General features: G+C 51.9%; 1 protein-coding gene across 1 annotated transcript in view; it reads right to left on the bottom strand.

Annotated features, from left to right (window-relative positions):
* Window positions 1-14: 14 nt before the first annotated feature.
* bin3 (bridging integrator 3) overlaps window positions 15-13,273 on the bottom strand; it is a 31,157-nt gene continuing 17,898 nt past the window's right edge. The window contains exons 6-9 of the mRNA XM_079743740.1: window positions 12,849-12,889; window positions 6,926-7,067; window positions 4,101-4,235; window positions 15-1,183 (exon numbers count right to left, since the gene is read on the bottom strand). Of these exons, the coding sequence (XP_079599866.1) occupies window positions 1,037-1,183; window positions 4,101-4,235; window positions 6,926-7,067; window positions 12,849-12,889 (465 nt within the window). The 3' untranslated portion in view covers window positions 15-1,036. The remainder of the gene's footprint in view (window positions 1,184-4,100; window positions 4,236-6,925; window positions 7,068-12,848; window positions 12,890-13,273) is intronic.

The raw sequence follows: 13,273 nt of genomic DNA, 5'->3' as shown, positions 1-13,273 counted from the left end.
ACAGATCATATGAGTCCATATCTTTATCATTTATTTCAACGCTGATTGTACATACATGAGAATTTTTTAAATTAGTGTTACAATATTCCTGGCATTAATCCATTCGCAATAAATCCTATTCTGATTTTAAAATGTTCAACCACATTACAAATCAAACACCAAAACAAGTTAAAAAAGCTAAACTAGTCAATTTTAACCAAACAAGAACATTTTTCAAGGCAATGTCCTTCATGAGATTAAGTCATTTTACAATCTTCCTTCCATTGATTAATCTTGAATTGCGGTCCACTTTTGAACATCCAGACAAGAATGTAGAGAAAAACGGTTGGTCCAAAAAAGGATTAGGATTTTACTGAATTGTACAATTTAGAAAATCTGCCTCCCTTTAAATTAGAGGACCAGTAGACGCCAAACAATGGAACAAAGAAAGAACAGCGGCAACAGATGAGGCCGAGTGGCGCTACATTCCAGGTTTGACCACTAGAGGGAGCCACAGTCTCGGCTTTGAGACGTGTCTACCGTTCAGAACAGGTTCCACTTCGCGGTTCAGGCACGATGCACTTGACTATATAAAGGCCCTTGCCAGTCAGGTGAAATGTGGGCCCATGTTACTTGGTTTAAACGTTATGACAAAAAAAAAAACATAATTCAACATGGCACCATGCTAACAAGGGATTACCCCCCACCAACTCTTACAAATAATATGGAAAATGAAGCGTTAAATTACTACGATGATTCTGCCCCTAAAGACGCATCGATCCCTCCCTGATCCAGCACCTCGTTCAACGCTGTGCCGCTAGACTCACATACAAAAATATACGTCTTCTCTCCTCTACGCCGCTGAAACAAAACGCTGCCGAGAAGGTACGGAGTTATGAGCTCTGAAAGAAGTTATATTAAAACGTATCGACAACATGGCCGCGGGGCGGATGGCTTTTGGGGTTTCAACGGGGGAACGGAGTAACGGTATAAATCCGGTGGTCGGATTGTCTCTGTTGGTCCTCGAGCCAGGCAGCCCACCTCCACCACCACCACCTCAGTCGTCGGCGACGATGGAGAGGGCCCGCAGCTCGGCCAGCTTGGCCTCGTTCTCCCGCTCCCTCTCGCCGTCTGTCAGCGCGCCCTGGTCGATCTGATCCGTCAGCTCGCTGAAGATCTTATGCATCTCTGTGAAGTACACCACCTACGGGGGGGGGGGGGGGGGGGGAGATCAGCGAGTAAGAGAGAGACAGAGAGAGACCAGAAATTAAGAGAGAAAGAGAGAGACAGGGAGAATGGGAGGGTGAGAGAGAGCAAGACGGATACCAGAGAGAGAGACAGACAGGGAGACAGACCGAGAGCCAGGGAGAGTGAGGGAGACAGAGAGAGGAAGGGGGGGGAGAGAGAGATAAAAAGAGAGACAGAGCAGACAGCGATTGATCAGAAGTCCCTCTCTAAGCACGCCTCTCTCCCACCTCTCTAATGACAGTGGAATGGCGGATATCGCGGATATCAAACACACATAAACCCCCCAAAAAGCCAACAGTTGAGTGGGTAGTGCTCCCCCTCCCCCCGTCAGACGAGATGTTGGCTGGGCGCCCCCCTCCCTCCTAGTTCATGAGTCAGGCTCCCCAGAGAGTCCCTTTGATGATAAATTGACTTTAATCACATTATAAGACTCCAGAAGAGTGGGCAGACAATGAAAGAACTGGGAATCACAGCCCCCCCCCTCTGCACACTTCTGGATATTTATTCAGCGCAGCTTAAGGCCTGGCGCTCTGCTGTGACAGTTCCTGTTTCGGGCGAGGAGCCGACTGAGGAACCAGCTCACATGCAAATAATCTGAATTAAAAAAAGGGGTGAAAACTGTCAACGCAGGAAGTCAAACTTTTTTTTATATTTGTTATACTATGAATAGAACCATTCTCACTGATTGGTTGAAATCAGGAACCCAATTAAACAAGTTGAGTGGGGGGGGGGGGGGGGGGGGCCCGTAAAGTTTTTTTTGTGGTGTTGTGGTGTGATGTTTGCACAAGAATGTGCCACTGAGACCCCACGCAGGGGCCCGTTTGAAGCTGGGGACTGTGTGGACTGGGGGCCCGTGTTGCCGCCGTCTGTGGGGGCCCAGTGGATATTTGGCATTCAAAAAAAAAGGAATAGAGGGTTTGAAGGGTCGAGGGCGTGTGCGTGTCAGCGCGGACGTGTGCCTGTCAGCGGTGACAATGGGCTGGGGATCGGTGTCCGAGGGCCCCCCCGCAGGGCCCCGCGACCCCCCTGACTCCATCGTCTGTCTGTCAGCACCTCAGCCCACGGCCCAGGACCGCCTGCTGCACTTAAGAGACGGGGGGGCTGGCTGAACGCTCAGGTGGGCTCCACACCTGTGGCCTCTTGAAAACAGGAGGGCCTTCAGATCCCGTGCCTGGAACTTGTGGATTTATACTGGCTCCTTGTTCATATTCATTATTATTTATAACTATTTTAGGCTGAAGGTATTTTGTAACAAGGCTTCTATCCCAAGCACCTTCACAGCGACGTTGGAGTGGGAGCCCAGGAAAACGCCAGATACAGGACTCCTCCATCAGGACCATCCCATGTAGAGACCCCCTCCTCCAACAGGACCGTCCCATGCAGAGACCCCCTCCTCCATCAGGACCATCCCATGCAGAGACCCCCTCCTCCATCAGGACTATCCCATGCAGAGACCCCCTCCTCCATCAGGACCATCCCATGCAGAGACCCCCTCCTCCATCAGGACTATCCATGCAGAGACCCGCTCCTCAGAGACCTGCTCTCATTCAGTTCTCCGCTCCTCAGAGATCCGAGGAGGATCCTGAAGTGTAGGAGGAGTTCAGGATCCTCCTCTTAAAAAGCGTAGCTGGCTTATAATGACGACGACTCATCCTCCGATAATACCTTTTTCAGAATCAGAGCAAACGCTCAACAAAAGCTCCGCAGCGCTCTGAACAAGATCAGAGCGGAGAACTGAACGAGAGCGGAGGGGAGAACTGAACGAGAGCGGAGGGGAGAACTGAACGAGAGCGGAGGGGAGAACTGAACGAGAGCGGAGGGGAGAACTGAACGAGAACAGAGCGGAGGACTGAGCGAGAGCGGCGCCCGGGAGATCCGCGCAGCAGGACAATGTCTCCATTCTTCGGCGGTCCTCACAGGTGGACAGGTCAACCCGGAGCAGGCCGGCCGCTGGACGGGGAGCGGGGGTCGGTCCGGGGGGCCGGTGAGGGGGAGCTGGAGGATCCCGACAAAGGCAGCCATTGTGCTGGTTCCTGGGGGCCTCTGAGTCAGGAGAGCGGAGGGGAGTGTAGAGCTGAACCCAGCACATGTCCTAGAGCCCCCCCCCCCCCCCCCCCCAAGGCCCGCCCACGCGGCCGGCGCCGTGTGTACACAGAAACACGTGCGCTCACTCCGCTCGCGAGCGAAGACGGGAGATAAGAGTTTGGGTTGGTTGCAAACAGAACCAAAGAGAGGGAGCTTGAAGCAAACAATGGTAGATGTGCTACGACAGCGGCGCTGGCAGTAAGCAGTCCCTTTATTTAACTCAGTGTCACTGTGCACTAATTAAGGTACAACACGCACCAGAGTCTACGCTCTCATTACGCCCGGGTTAATCTGCTTTGCTAATTAGCGGTGTGTGCCAGTGGCTTTTCCAGAGAGGAAATGACATGGCTCGTCTAGTCTGGTCTGGTCTAGACTGGTCTGGCATGGCGGTGGCGCTGCCCCAGACGTCCAGCTGCTGTTAAAGAGCCAGGGGCCCCAGGTCTGAGGGCAGCAGGCCGGAGAGGGGCCCGGGAGTCAGTCAGTGGGGCCCTCATCAGGGCCTGATCACATCAGCAGCCTGAGGGAGCACGATGCCTTTCACCACCCCCCTCTACCTGTCCCTCTGGGTCCCAATGCGCGTGTGTGTGTGTGTGTGTGTGTGTGTGTGTGTGTGTGTGTGTGTGTGTGTGTGTGTGTGTGTGTGTGTGTGTGTGTGTGTGTGTGTGTGTGTGTGTGTGTGTGTGTGTGTGTGTGTGTGTGTGTGTGTGTGTGTGTGTGTGTGTATGTCCCTGTGTGAGTCCCTTTGTGTGTGTCTCCCAGTGTAATTGAGTGGGTGAGTGTCCACTCACCTGGGCCCGGATCAGGGCCTCGAAGCTGGGCTGGAAGTAGTCGATGCGGCTCTGGTAGAACTTTGGCATCTCGTCCAGCAGCTGCTTGTTCTTGGCCTCAAAGTCCTCCCTGACCGGCCGCAGCTCCTCCCTGGCCTGGAACACACACACACACACATTAGCTGGCCTGCTCCATATGGGACGTGGTCACGTGATCCACATGGTCATGTGATTCACGTGGAAAAAGTAAAAGCAAGGCGAGCGCAGTAAACAAAACACACAAGATGACATAACATTTGAGCATTCAGGAGATATTTGCCTATTTCCCAGAGAGAGAGAGAGAGAGAGAGAGAGAGAGAGAGAGAGAGAGAGAGAGAGAGAGAGAGAGAGAGAGAGAGAGAGAGGAGAGAGAGAGAGAGAGAGAGAGAGAGAGAGAGAGAGAGAGAGAGAGAGAGAGAGACTGTGATCACGACCGGAGTGAGGAGGAGTGGGTGATGTGGGCAGACTTGGCTGTGAGAGTATCCAACACCACGGCTCAGCTCCTGCATGTATTAGTGGGTAGTCCACTCTGTAGGCACAGCTACCAACACACAACGGTTATGCACAGGGTGAGAAGATTTACGTGTGTGTGTTCATATCTGTATTTGAGTACACAGTGCGTGTATCAGAAATTATTTATGTGCGCGAGTTTATCTGTATTTGTGTGCGCACGAGTGTATGTATCTGAATTTGTGTGTGTGTGTTTCTCTCTGTTTGTGAGTACATATGTGTGCGTTTCTAATCTCTGTGTGAGAACACATGTGTTTGTGTGTGCGTGCCTTGAGCGCGCCAGCTACGACTATGATGACACACCAAGGCGTTCTTTCTGGAAAACGCTTTGCCGCTTTGCGCTCTTCTTCGGTGGTATTCTCTACACATGCGCTGCTCTGAGAGGGGCCCGGGCACACAGGGGCCTCCTCCTCAGGCTCCGGTCCCCAGACAGTGCTTTCCTCAGCGCGTGTGTGTGGGTGGCCCGCCATGTGAGAATGTGTTAGAACCTCGGCAGCACTGTGAGCGTGCGTGCACTCTCGCTTGCAGGGGTGTGTGTGTGTGTGTGTGTGTGTGTGTGTGTGTGTGTGTGTGTGTGTGTGTGTGTGTGTGTGTGTGTGTGTAGTCGCACACCTACAATTCTCAATTACGTGCCTGTAGATGTGCAGCATTGGCTTTTTTTTTTTTTTAAAGGAAAGAAAGAGGAAAAAAGGCAACACTTGAGAGGCTGCTAGCTTGCGTGGGAGCGGAGAGCACATGTACCGCTCGCATGTGCTCAACTATTTCTGTTCATCTCCAGTCAGCATTTGGGTCTTCTTCACTTATTGCGCTGTATTCAAAACACGGGCAAGTGGCAAGACAGAGGTGAACTGGGAGCCAGGACGGAGAGTGGGGGAGGGAGAGGAGGCAATGGAAGAGAGGGGAGGGAGGGAGAGGAGGCAATGGGAGAAGGGGAGGGAGAGGAGGCAATGGGAGAGAGGGGAGGGAGGAAGAGGAGGCAATGGAAGAGAGGGGAGGGAGGGAGGGAGAGGAGGCAATGGGAGAGAGGGGAGGGAGGGAGAGGAGGCAATGGGAGAGGGGAGGGAGGGAGGGAGAGGAGGCAATGGGAGAGAGGGGAGGGAGGGAGAGGAGGCAATGGGAGAAGGGAGGGAGGGAGGGAGAGGAGGCAATGGGAGAGAGGGGAGGGAGGGAGGGAGAGGAGGCAATGGGAGAGAGGGGAGGGAGGGAGAGGAGGCAATGGGAGAAGGGAGGGAGGGAGAGGAGGCAATGGGAGAGAGGGGAGGGAGGGAGAGGAGGCAATGGGAGAGAGGGGAGGGAGGGAGAGGAGGCAATGGGAGAGAGGGGAGGGAAAGGGGACGCACGGGCTGAGAGGGGGAGGCAGGGGAGGGGTAGGGAGGGAGGGGGCAGGCTTGGGGAGGGAGGGGGAGGAGGGGAGGGGGAAAGGAAGGGAGAGGGGGGGGCGAGAGAGATAAGGTAAATTTCCTTCCACCTGTTTTCATGTACATTTTCAATTGGAAGTGGAAATCTGTAAATTGCGAAAACATCTCCAAATATATCACAAAAAGGGTTTAGCAATAATTTACGCTTCAATTGTTTGGAGAAGTTAATGGATCGTGGAAAGGTTAATGCGGTCAAAGTGCAATGGAAATAAATGTAAACAGACACGTGACTTAAATGTCCCTTGAGTAACCAGAACTCTTCCTAGAGCACATCGCTGCAGCACGAGTTGCTCAGAACTCTCCACTTCCCTGTCCAGTGTGCGGTCAGTCGCCAAGCCTTCCTTTCCTTTGTTTGACTGGAACTATTTTAACCACGTCATCTTTAGTCGCGCAATTGCACACGTAATTTACGCCATTTACTGCTTTTAAAGATGAGCCAATATCCCGTACAGTAGGGGATGGAAACTCGCATAAAGAGATGTTTTCTTTTGCAGGTTTTATGAAATGGTTACGATTTGCGATACATTGTGATGGAAATACAGAAAGAGCGAGAGAGGATAAGCACTTGCTGCACAGCGGGTGAAGACAGACAAGCCGACACTGTGCTTGGTCGTCGCAGCTGAGCATGGTGTGTGTGTGTGTGTGTGTGTGTGTGTGTGTGTGTGTGTGTGTGTGTGTGTGTGTGTGTGTGTGTGTGTGTGTGTGTGTGTGTGTGTGTGTGTGTGTGTGTGTGTGTGTGTGTGTGTGTGTGTGTGTGTGTGTGTGCGTGCGCGTGTGTGGAGCTACTGTCTAAGAAAACAGAGACAGACGGACAGTCAGACAGCAAGCCGGGCACGCAGACAGATGGCTGGGCAGACAGACAGGCAGGAAGACAGGTACCTGGTGCAGCTTGACCATGTTGGGGCCGGTCTTCTCCTTCTCCTCGTACTTCTCCGCCTTGGACTGCAGCCGCTTGTAGTCCTGCAGCGCCTGCTCCCGCCGCTTCACCGCCATGTTGAGGCTGGGGAAGACTCCGCTGTACCTGGGGAGCCAGGGAGACACGCAGCATCAGGACCGCCGCTCACTCAGACCTGAGTCATCCAACGCCAGCCGCCGATCACAGAGACTGACCACACACAGATACAAACATGCTGCAAATAATACACAAACATACACACAAAGATCCCAAACATTCTTCAATAAATAAATGCAAACATACACAACACAAAGACACACACAGACACAAACATGCTTCAATAAATACACAAACATACACACAAACAATGTTTGTATCTTTGTGTGTGTATTAATTGCAGCATGTTTGCATGCACAAACAGACACACATAAAGACACCAAACAGGATTCAATATACTCAAACATACTAAACACAAAGACACACACCGAACATGCATCAACAAAATAAACAAACATACACACAAATACACCAAACATGCTACAATAAATACACAACACAAAGACACAAAACAAGTTTCAATAAGTACACAAACATACACAACACAAAAAAACAAATACAGACACACACACCATGTTGAACATCACAGGGTTAATGACGATTTACCACTAAAAGTTTAACAAAATAATGAGCAGGTATCATTCCATATGAGGAATATATAAAGAGAATCACAATAGTTATGAGCTGAAGCATTTCTTGCTGAGACTTTTCCAATTCCCATGGGAAAATGCTGGGTTGAGCCCCTTCTAATCTATTATCTAATTACTGTAGTGCAAAATGGCATGAAACAATTCATTTGGTGACAATTATTATATTCCAAATGAAAAATATATTCTCTCAATGTGAATCCTTAACTTTGGGTCTAAAAATAGGAAAACACTGGTCCGTAACTTAGCAACAGGAGTCGGAGCTCCATCCTGGGACTTGTTGAAATGCTTTTTTATTTATTTGTTATTGCTGGTTTGAATGGGAAACAGTGGTATGGTTCTATGCAGAGCAGACTAGGACGGTGTTTAGATAACAGGAAATGTTCAGCCACCAAAATATATTGTATACTTTCTGCAAAAATAAAGTATTTTTTCCGTTTCCCCCAACCTGGTTCAATTCTATTTTGAAGGATTTTCAGCCACACTAACATCGTGTAATTGGATTAAATCTTAAACAATTTTAAAACACAGTGCCAAAAAAAGGAGAAAAAAAGCAGCAGCACCGGTATTCCTCCCGTAACCTCCGCATGTGCAAGAGGAGTGCCAAGTAGCGCAGATAGGATCGCAACAATGGCAACGATGAAGTCAATATTTCCATGAGCTCTGCCAAGAGGCTCGCCTTAATTTTCCAAAACATTTAGGCCTAAGGTAAGAAACCAGCGCACCGCTCAGAACAAGAAGCACAAATTGTCATTCACAACGTGGGCCTAATAACCGTGAGTCATCAGCAAGAGGAGCAGAGAGGAGCACTACGGCTCTCACCGAACCATTCAGGCCGTTTCATCATCTGTGTGGGCACAGCACAGAGAGGAAAACATCTGTCTCTCCCTGAACCTGTGTGTGTGTGTATATGTGTGTGTGTGTGTGTGTGTGTGTGTGTGTGTGTGTGTGTGTGTGTGTGTGTGTGTGTGTGTGTGTGTGCGTGCTTGTCCCCTCAGCAGTAGGTGAGCTGGGGGACTCCGTGCCAAGTTTTCTGCCGATTGGTTGTGAAACCTGAGCTTACTCCCACACCTGAGGGAGTGAGGGAAGGAGGGAAGGAGGGAGGGAGGGAGGGAGGGCGGGCGGGCGAGCGAGTGACGCGGCTAGAGGCTCGGCCTTCAGACAAGAAGTGCTTATTGTCTTTTCCTTCTTTTTTTTTCGACAGGAAGTTAGGCAAGGAGTGGTTATTTATCGTTTGGTGACATCACGGAGCGGGGCCCATCCCAGCGGCCCACGCTCTCCCTCTATTTATAAAACCCCCGCTGGGCTGAGGGAGCAGCATGGGTGGACACCGATCCCCCTCTCGTCTACTACTACTACGCATCTCCTTGCTGCAGTGCAGCGCGCACACACTCTGAGTGCCGGAGGGGGGGATATGAAACCGCCCTCCAGGCATGAGAGCACTCTAACAAACGCAAACATTCACTCTGTGCAGGACAGCGCACGCAGCCTCCCCCGGCGTCTCAAAGCAACACAAACGGGGCTGATGGCATCCTCATCGGCGTGACGACCGGCCCGTCAGCGCTCTCACAACGCCCTCTCTCCACGTGAGGGCTCCACGTGTTCTGCTAACCCAAAAACACTGAGGTGGAAAACTCCCAGGGCTTCAGCAGCCCATGCAGACGTCCATCTCGTATGCGTATAACCCTCAGAAAGCCCCTGGCTTGCCCACTTGGCACCTCAGTCGGGGGACACGGCTGCCTGCTCTGCAGTAAGACGGTTATACTAACAGAACAATGAGGGCAAACCCCTTTCAATCCAGATCGTCAATCAATCTGGAAACTGTACACCTGCGTACGTCTAAGCCTTCCACTCCAGTGGCTCTTGGTGACACTATTTTTGCCCTACTTGGTACGCAAATAAGGCTAAGAAAAGCCACTTCCTCAGTGTTTCCGTTGTGGCTAGCCCAAACCAAGCTGTGGTGGTACTCGTTTTTGGCATGTGAGCTGGCTGGCTCGTCATGGCGGAGAGTAATTTAGTTTCACTGTTTTGTTTCGTATGAACTGTTGGACCTCTATTTTGAAAAAAATGCAGGAAGGAATCTGCCTACGCAGTATGTTAACACAGTCATTATACATCGCCGGACCCGTTTAGTGTTGAGTAATGCAAATGATCGAATGCGTCATGCCAACTGCGGGGCGATATCATGATTGCAGAATGAAAATCGGGGACACACGACTTCAGTACTGCAGGCCTCCCTGAAAACTCTGCTGACCAGGGGAGGGCAGTCTAGTGAGTTGATGAGTAATACCTATAGGAAGCAATGGAGGGGCTTTATTCTAAGCTCTCATAATGCAAACCACTAAGTATTTGCGGACCTTCTCTGAACAGGGTCAAACGCGATGAAATAGACCATGATCGGACCACTCAGATCGTCCACAGACCGAGTAGGCGCCGTGACGCAGCCACTCTGGGTCTCTGGGTCTAGGGCTGGCCTGGCATGGGAAAGCCCAGGGCCTCTGCTGGAACCCTGCCTCCCAGACAGCTGACCGTCCCTCGACCCGCGTGCGGGTGGTGTGGGCTGGGCTTGGCCAAGCCCCGGGGTCTTGGGCGGGCCCAAGGGATGTCTGGGTGCCACTGGCTACAGCCAGAGTTCAGGGCCAAGGCCAGACCATGTGACCGGCTCTGTTCTGCGGTGGAGGGCTGGGGATGGAGTTGATTGAAATAACATCTGGACCAAAAGGAACATTTAGAGAGCAGCTTCCAATCCACAGACCCGCAGCCCAGCGGCCAAGCCTCAGTCTGGCCTCAAGTCTGGCCGCACCGTCCACTAGAACCTCACATAACTGCACTCAGGAGCCAACAATGAAAGGGAGAAATACCAAACCTGTAGAAAATGCGGAAAAGCTTTGTGTTGTTTTTTTCTAAGGGAATGTCTCACCTTCCGTGTGCCATAATATTTAATTAAAGATAGAAGGTGTGAGACAAGGTGACGCTGTGTGACCACAATCTAGTCTGTGTGTGTAAAATGACTCTGTGCTCTTATAAAAGAAGGATTGTTGGAGCTTGTGTGTGTGTGTGTGTGTGTGTGTGTGTGTGTGTGTATGTGTGTGTGTTGGAAGAGCCTCAGCTCTTTGTCTCTGTAAGAGGAGGGTTTGCAGCTTGCCTTGTGTTTTGGTGTTCTTAATCTCTGAAAGTGAAGGAATTCCAGCAAAAGAAGATGGAAACCCGATACGTGAATCACAGGGTAAGCTACCGAACCAAAAGTTTGATAATACCCACAAAGCAAGACGCTAACAATACTGGAAGGGGGTTCCTCATGCACCCAAAACATGACATGGAACAGCTTCATTAGAGGGAGGAGCAGGTCCGGAGGAAACCTAACGGTACATCCAATCAGATCAGGGCGAGGGGGCGCGTCTGCACACCTGATGAACAGAGAGCCTCACTGTTCAGCCCAGAGGACAACAGGGCCCCCGCCAGGGCCCCGCCAGGGCCCCGACAGGGCCGGCAGGCCCCTGATACACACGCCCGTCCAGGGGCCCCTCTCCAGGCCGCACATCAACACAACAGTGATGTCATCCAGTGAGCCCTCCCCCTCTGACTCGACCACTCTTTGCCGTCTGGTAGCGGGGGCGGACACAGGGGGAGGGGAAGTGGGAGCTGGGTAGGGCGGAATGGGCGGGGGGGGGGGGCTAAAAAGGAATATCAACGCTTTTGCTTTAATTTGTTTACGGTACGCATCGCAACGTCGAGTGTTAAGGAGTGCCGAAAGAGTAAACAGCGGAGCACCCCCCACACACAAACACTCACTCCCCATTGAGGACGCTCCTCAGCCATTAACATTAGCGTCCTTTCCTTTAAAACACGTCTCTGAGATGCCTGCAGACCGCCGCGGCAGTGCGGAGGGAGAGAGCAGGTAAACAATGACCAGGGCTCATTAGCAGGAGACTAATGGCATCTTAATGGAGGCGTCACAGTATAGGACCTCTGATGGAGTCCTTCTCCATACGACCAGCATCTAAAGAAATGCCTCGCTACACCGTTTTAACGGTTTAAGGACTTAAGTGATGAGAACGCTCGGGCAGGGATTTTTAAGAGTCTCTTTTTATGTACTTGTGGTGAAAACTTGCCTGCATTTTACAGCATCATGTGAATGTGAACTTGGTGGCCCATAATAAATCCTGTTGCGATAGTGACCCCCTCCCATCTGTTGGTCCAATGTGGTCGGAACGCGGGCGTGTGTTTTTGTGCATGTGCGTTCGTGTGTATGCGTGTGCGTGTGTGTGCCTGTGTGCGCGCTTGTGCGCGTGCGTGTGATATGAACTGTCCTGAGACAGGGCTATCTCTCTCCCACAACGCCGGCCCAGCCACCCGGGCACGCAGCCATCTTCTGGGCCAGCCCACACGTTCGCCGGCCGCCCACCAGGAAGAGGAAATGAGAACCATTCCACCCGGCCACTGCCCCACCGTCGCAGCACACAAGCTGAGAGAGAGAGGAGCAGCACACTCTGGGCTCTCCATCGCGCCGCGCGCGTCACCGAGCACTGTGAGAGCGCTCAGAGGAACCGTAAAAACGCCCGGGAAAAAAAACAACAAAAATGCAGAAGGATGAAGAAAGAATAACAGGCAGTGAGTCAACGTGCAAGCGGGAGAGCTTGATCCATGCAGATGCATGCGTGCTGAGCACTGTACATGGTCAATCTTTCATTCACACCCCCGTCCCTCCAGCCGCCTCCGGGGAGGAGCGAGCAGGAGGAAGCAAGACCTTAACCAGCATCATCTGGCCACTCCCTCGCCCCGTGTGTGTGTGTGTGTGTGTGTGTGTGTGTGTGTGTGTGTGTGTGTGTGTGTGTGTGTGTGTGTGTGTGTGTGTGTGTGTGTGTGTGTCTCTCTCTCTCTCTCTAGAGGAAATGGACCAGGGTTAGGCTTCAGGAATGGAATAGCACTCACAGGCTGCTGGGATGGGGGCGAGTGTGCGGAAGGAGAGTCAAATAAACTCTCTTCCAGACGTCAGCCACCGCAGCAGCAATCACCCCCCCCCCCCCCCCCCCCCCCCCCCCCCCCCCCCGGTACCTCTGGTCTCTACAACGGGCCGGGCCTCTCTTACAGGCCCTTGGTGTATCACTTTGGGACCCTCTGATGAGAGCTTCAAAGGAGATCGCTGGCGTTAGGGCTGTGAGGAAGAGAAGCTAAAGAGGCGAAGAAACTACAGCACACTCACTTCTTCAGAGGATCGATGACGGTCTTCTGGATCTGGTTGACCTGCAGATGGACACAAAGAGAAACGTTTCAAAGACACATAATGAATGTAATGAAACGAGAGTTTTGCTCCCAACGTCCAGACTTTGACAGATGTGAATATTTCATCAACACTGAGGATCAGGCGTGCGCGTGTCAGGCTCCTTAGCAGTGATCTGAAGCCACCGCCGCATCCGACAGAGAACAATTGCCTCTGTTTGAAGCACTTAAGACACTGGGAGGAGGATGAGGGAAGGGGGAGCGAAGTTTGGTGGCGACACTGCCTCTCTCACTGAACACGCGCCCGAGGACAGCGGAGGCTGCATATTCATGAGCGCGGGAGATACAGGAGGATGGGGAATGTCAGGGGACGCACATGAAAGCGGGGCCCCGCTGATTGTCAAATCC

The sequence above is a fragment of the Pollachius pollachius genome (genome assembly GCF_949987615.1).
Source record: "Pollachius pollachius genome assembly, chromosome: 1".
Taxonomy (NCBI): Eukaryota; Metazoa; Chordata; class Actinopteri; order Gadiformes; family Gadidae; genus Pollachius; species Pollachius pollachius.
Note: the sequence above shows the minus strand (reverse complement) of the source record. Positions and strands in the feature narration are given on the sequence as shown.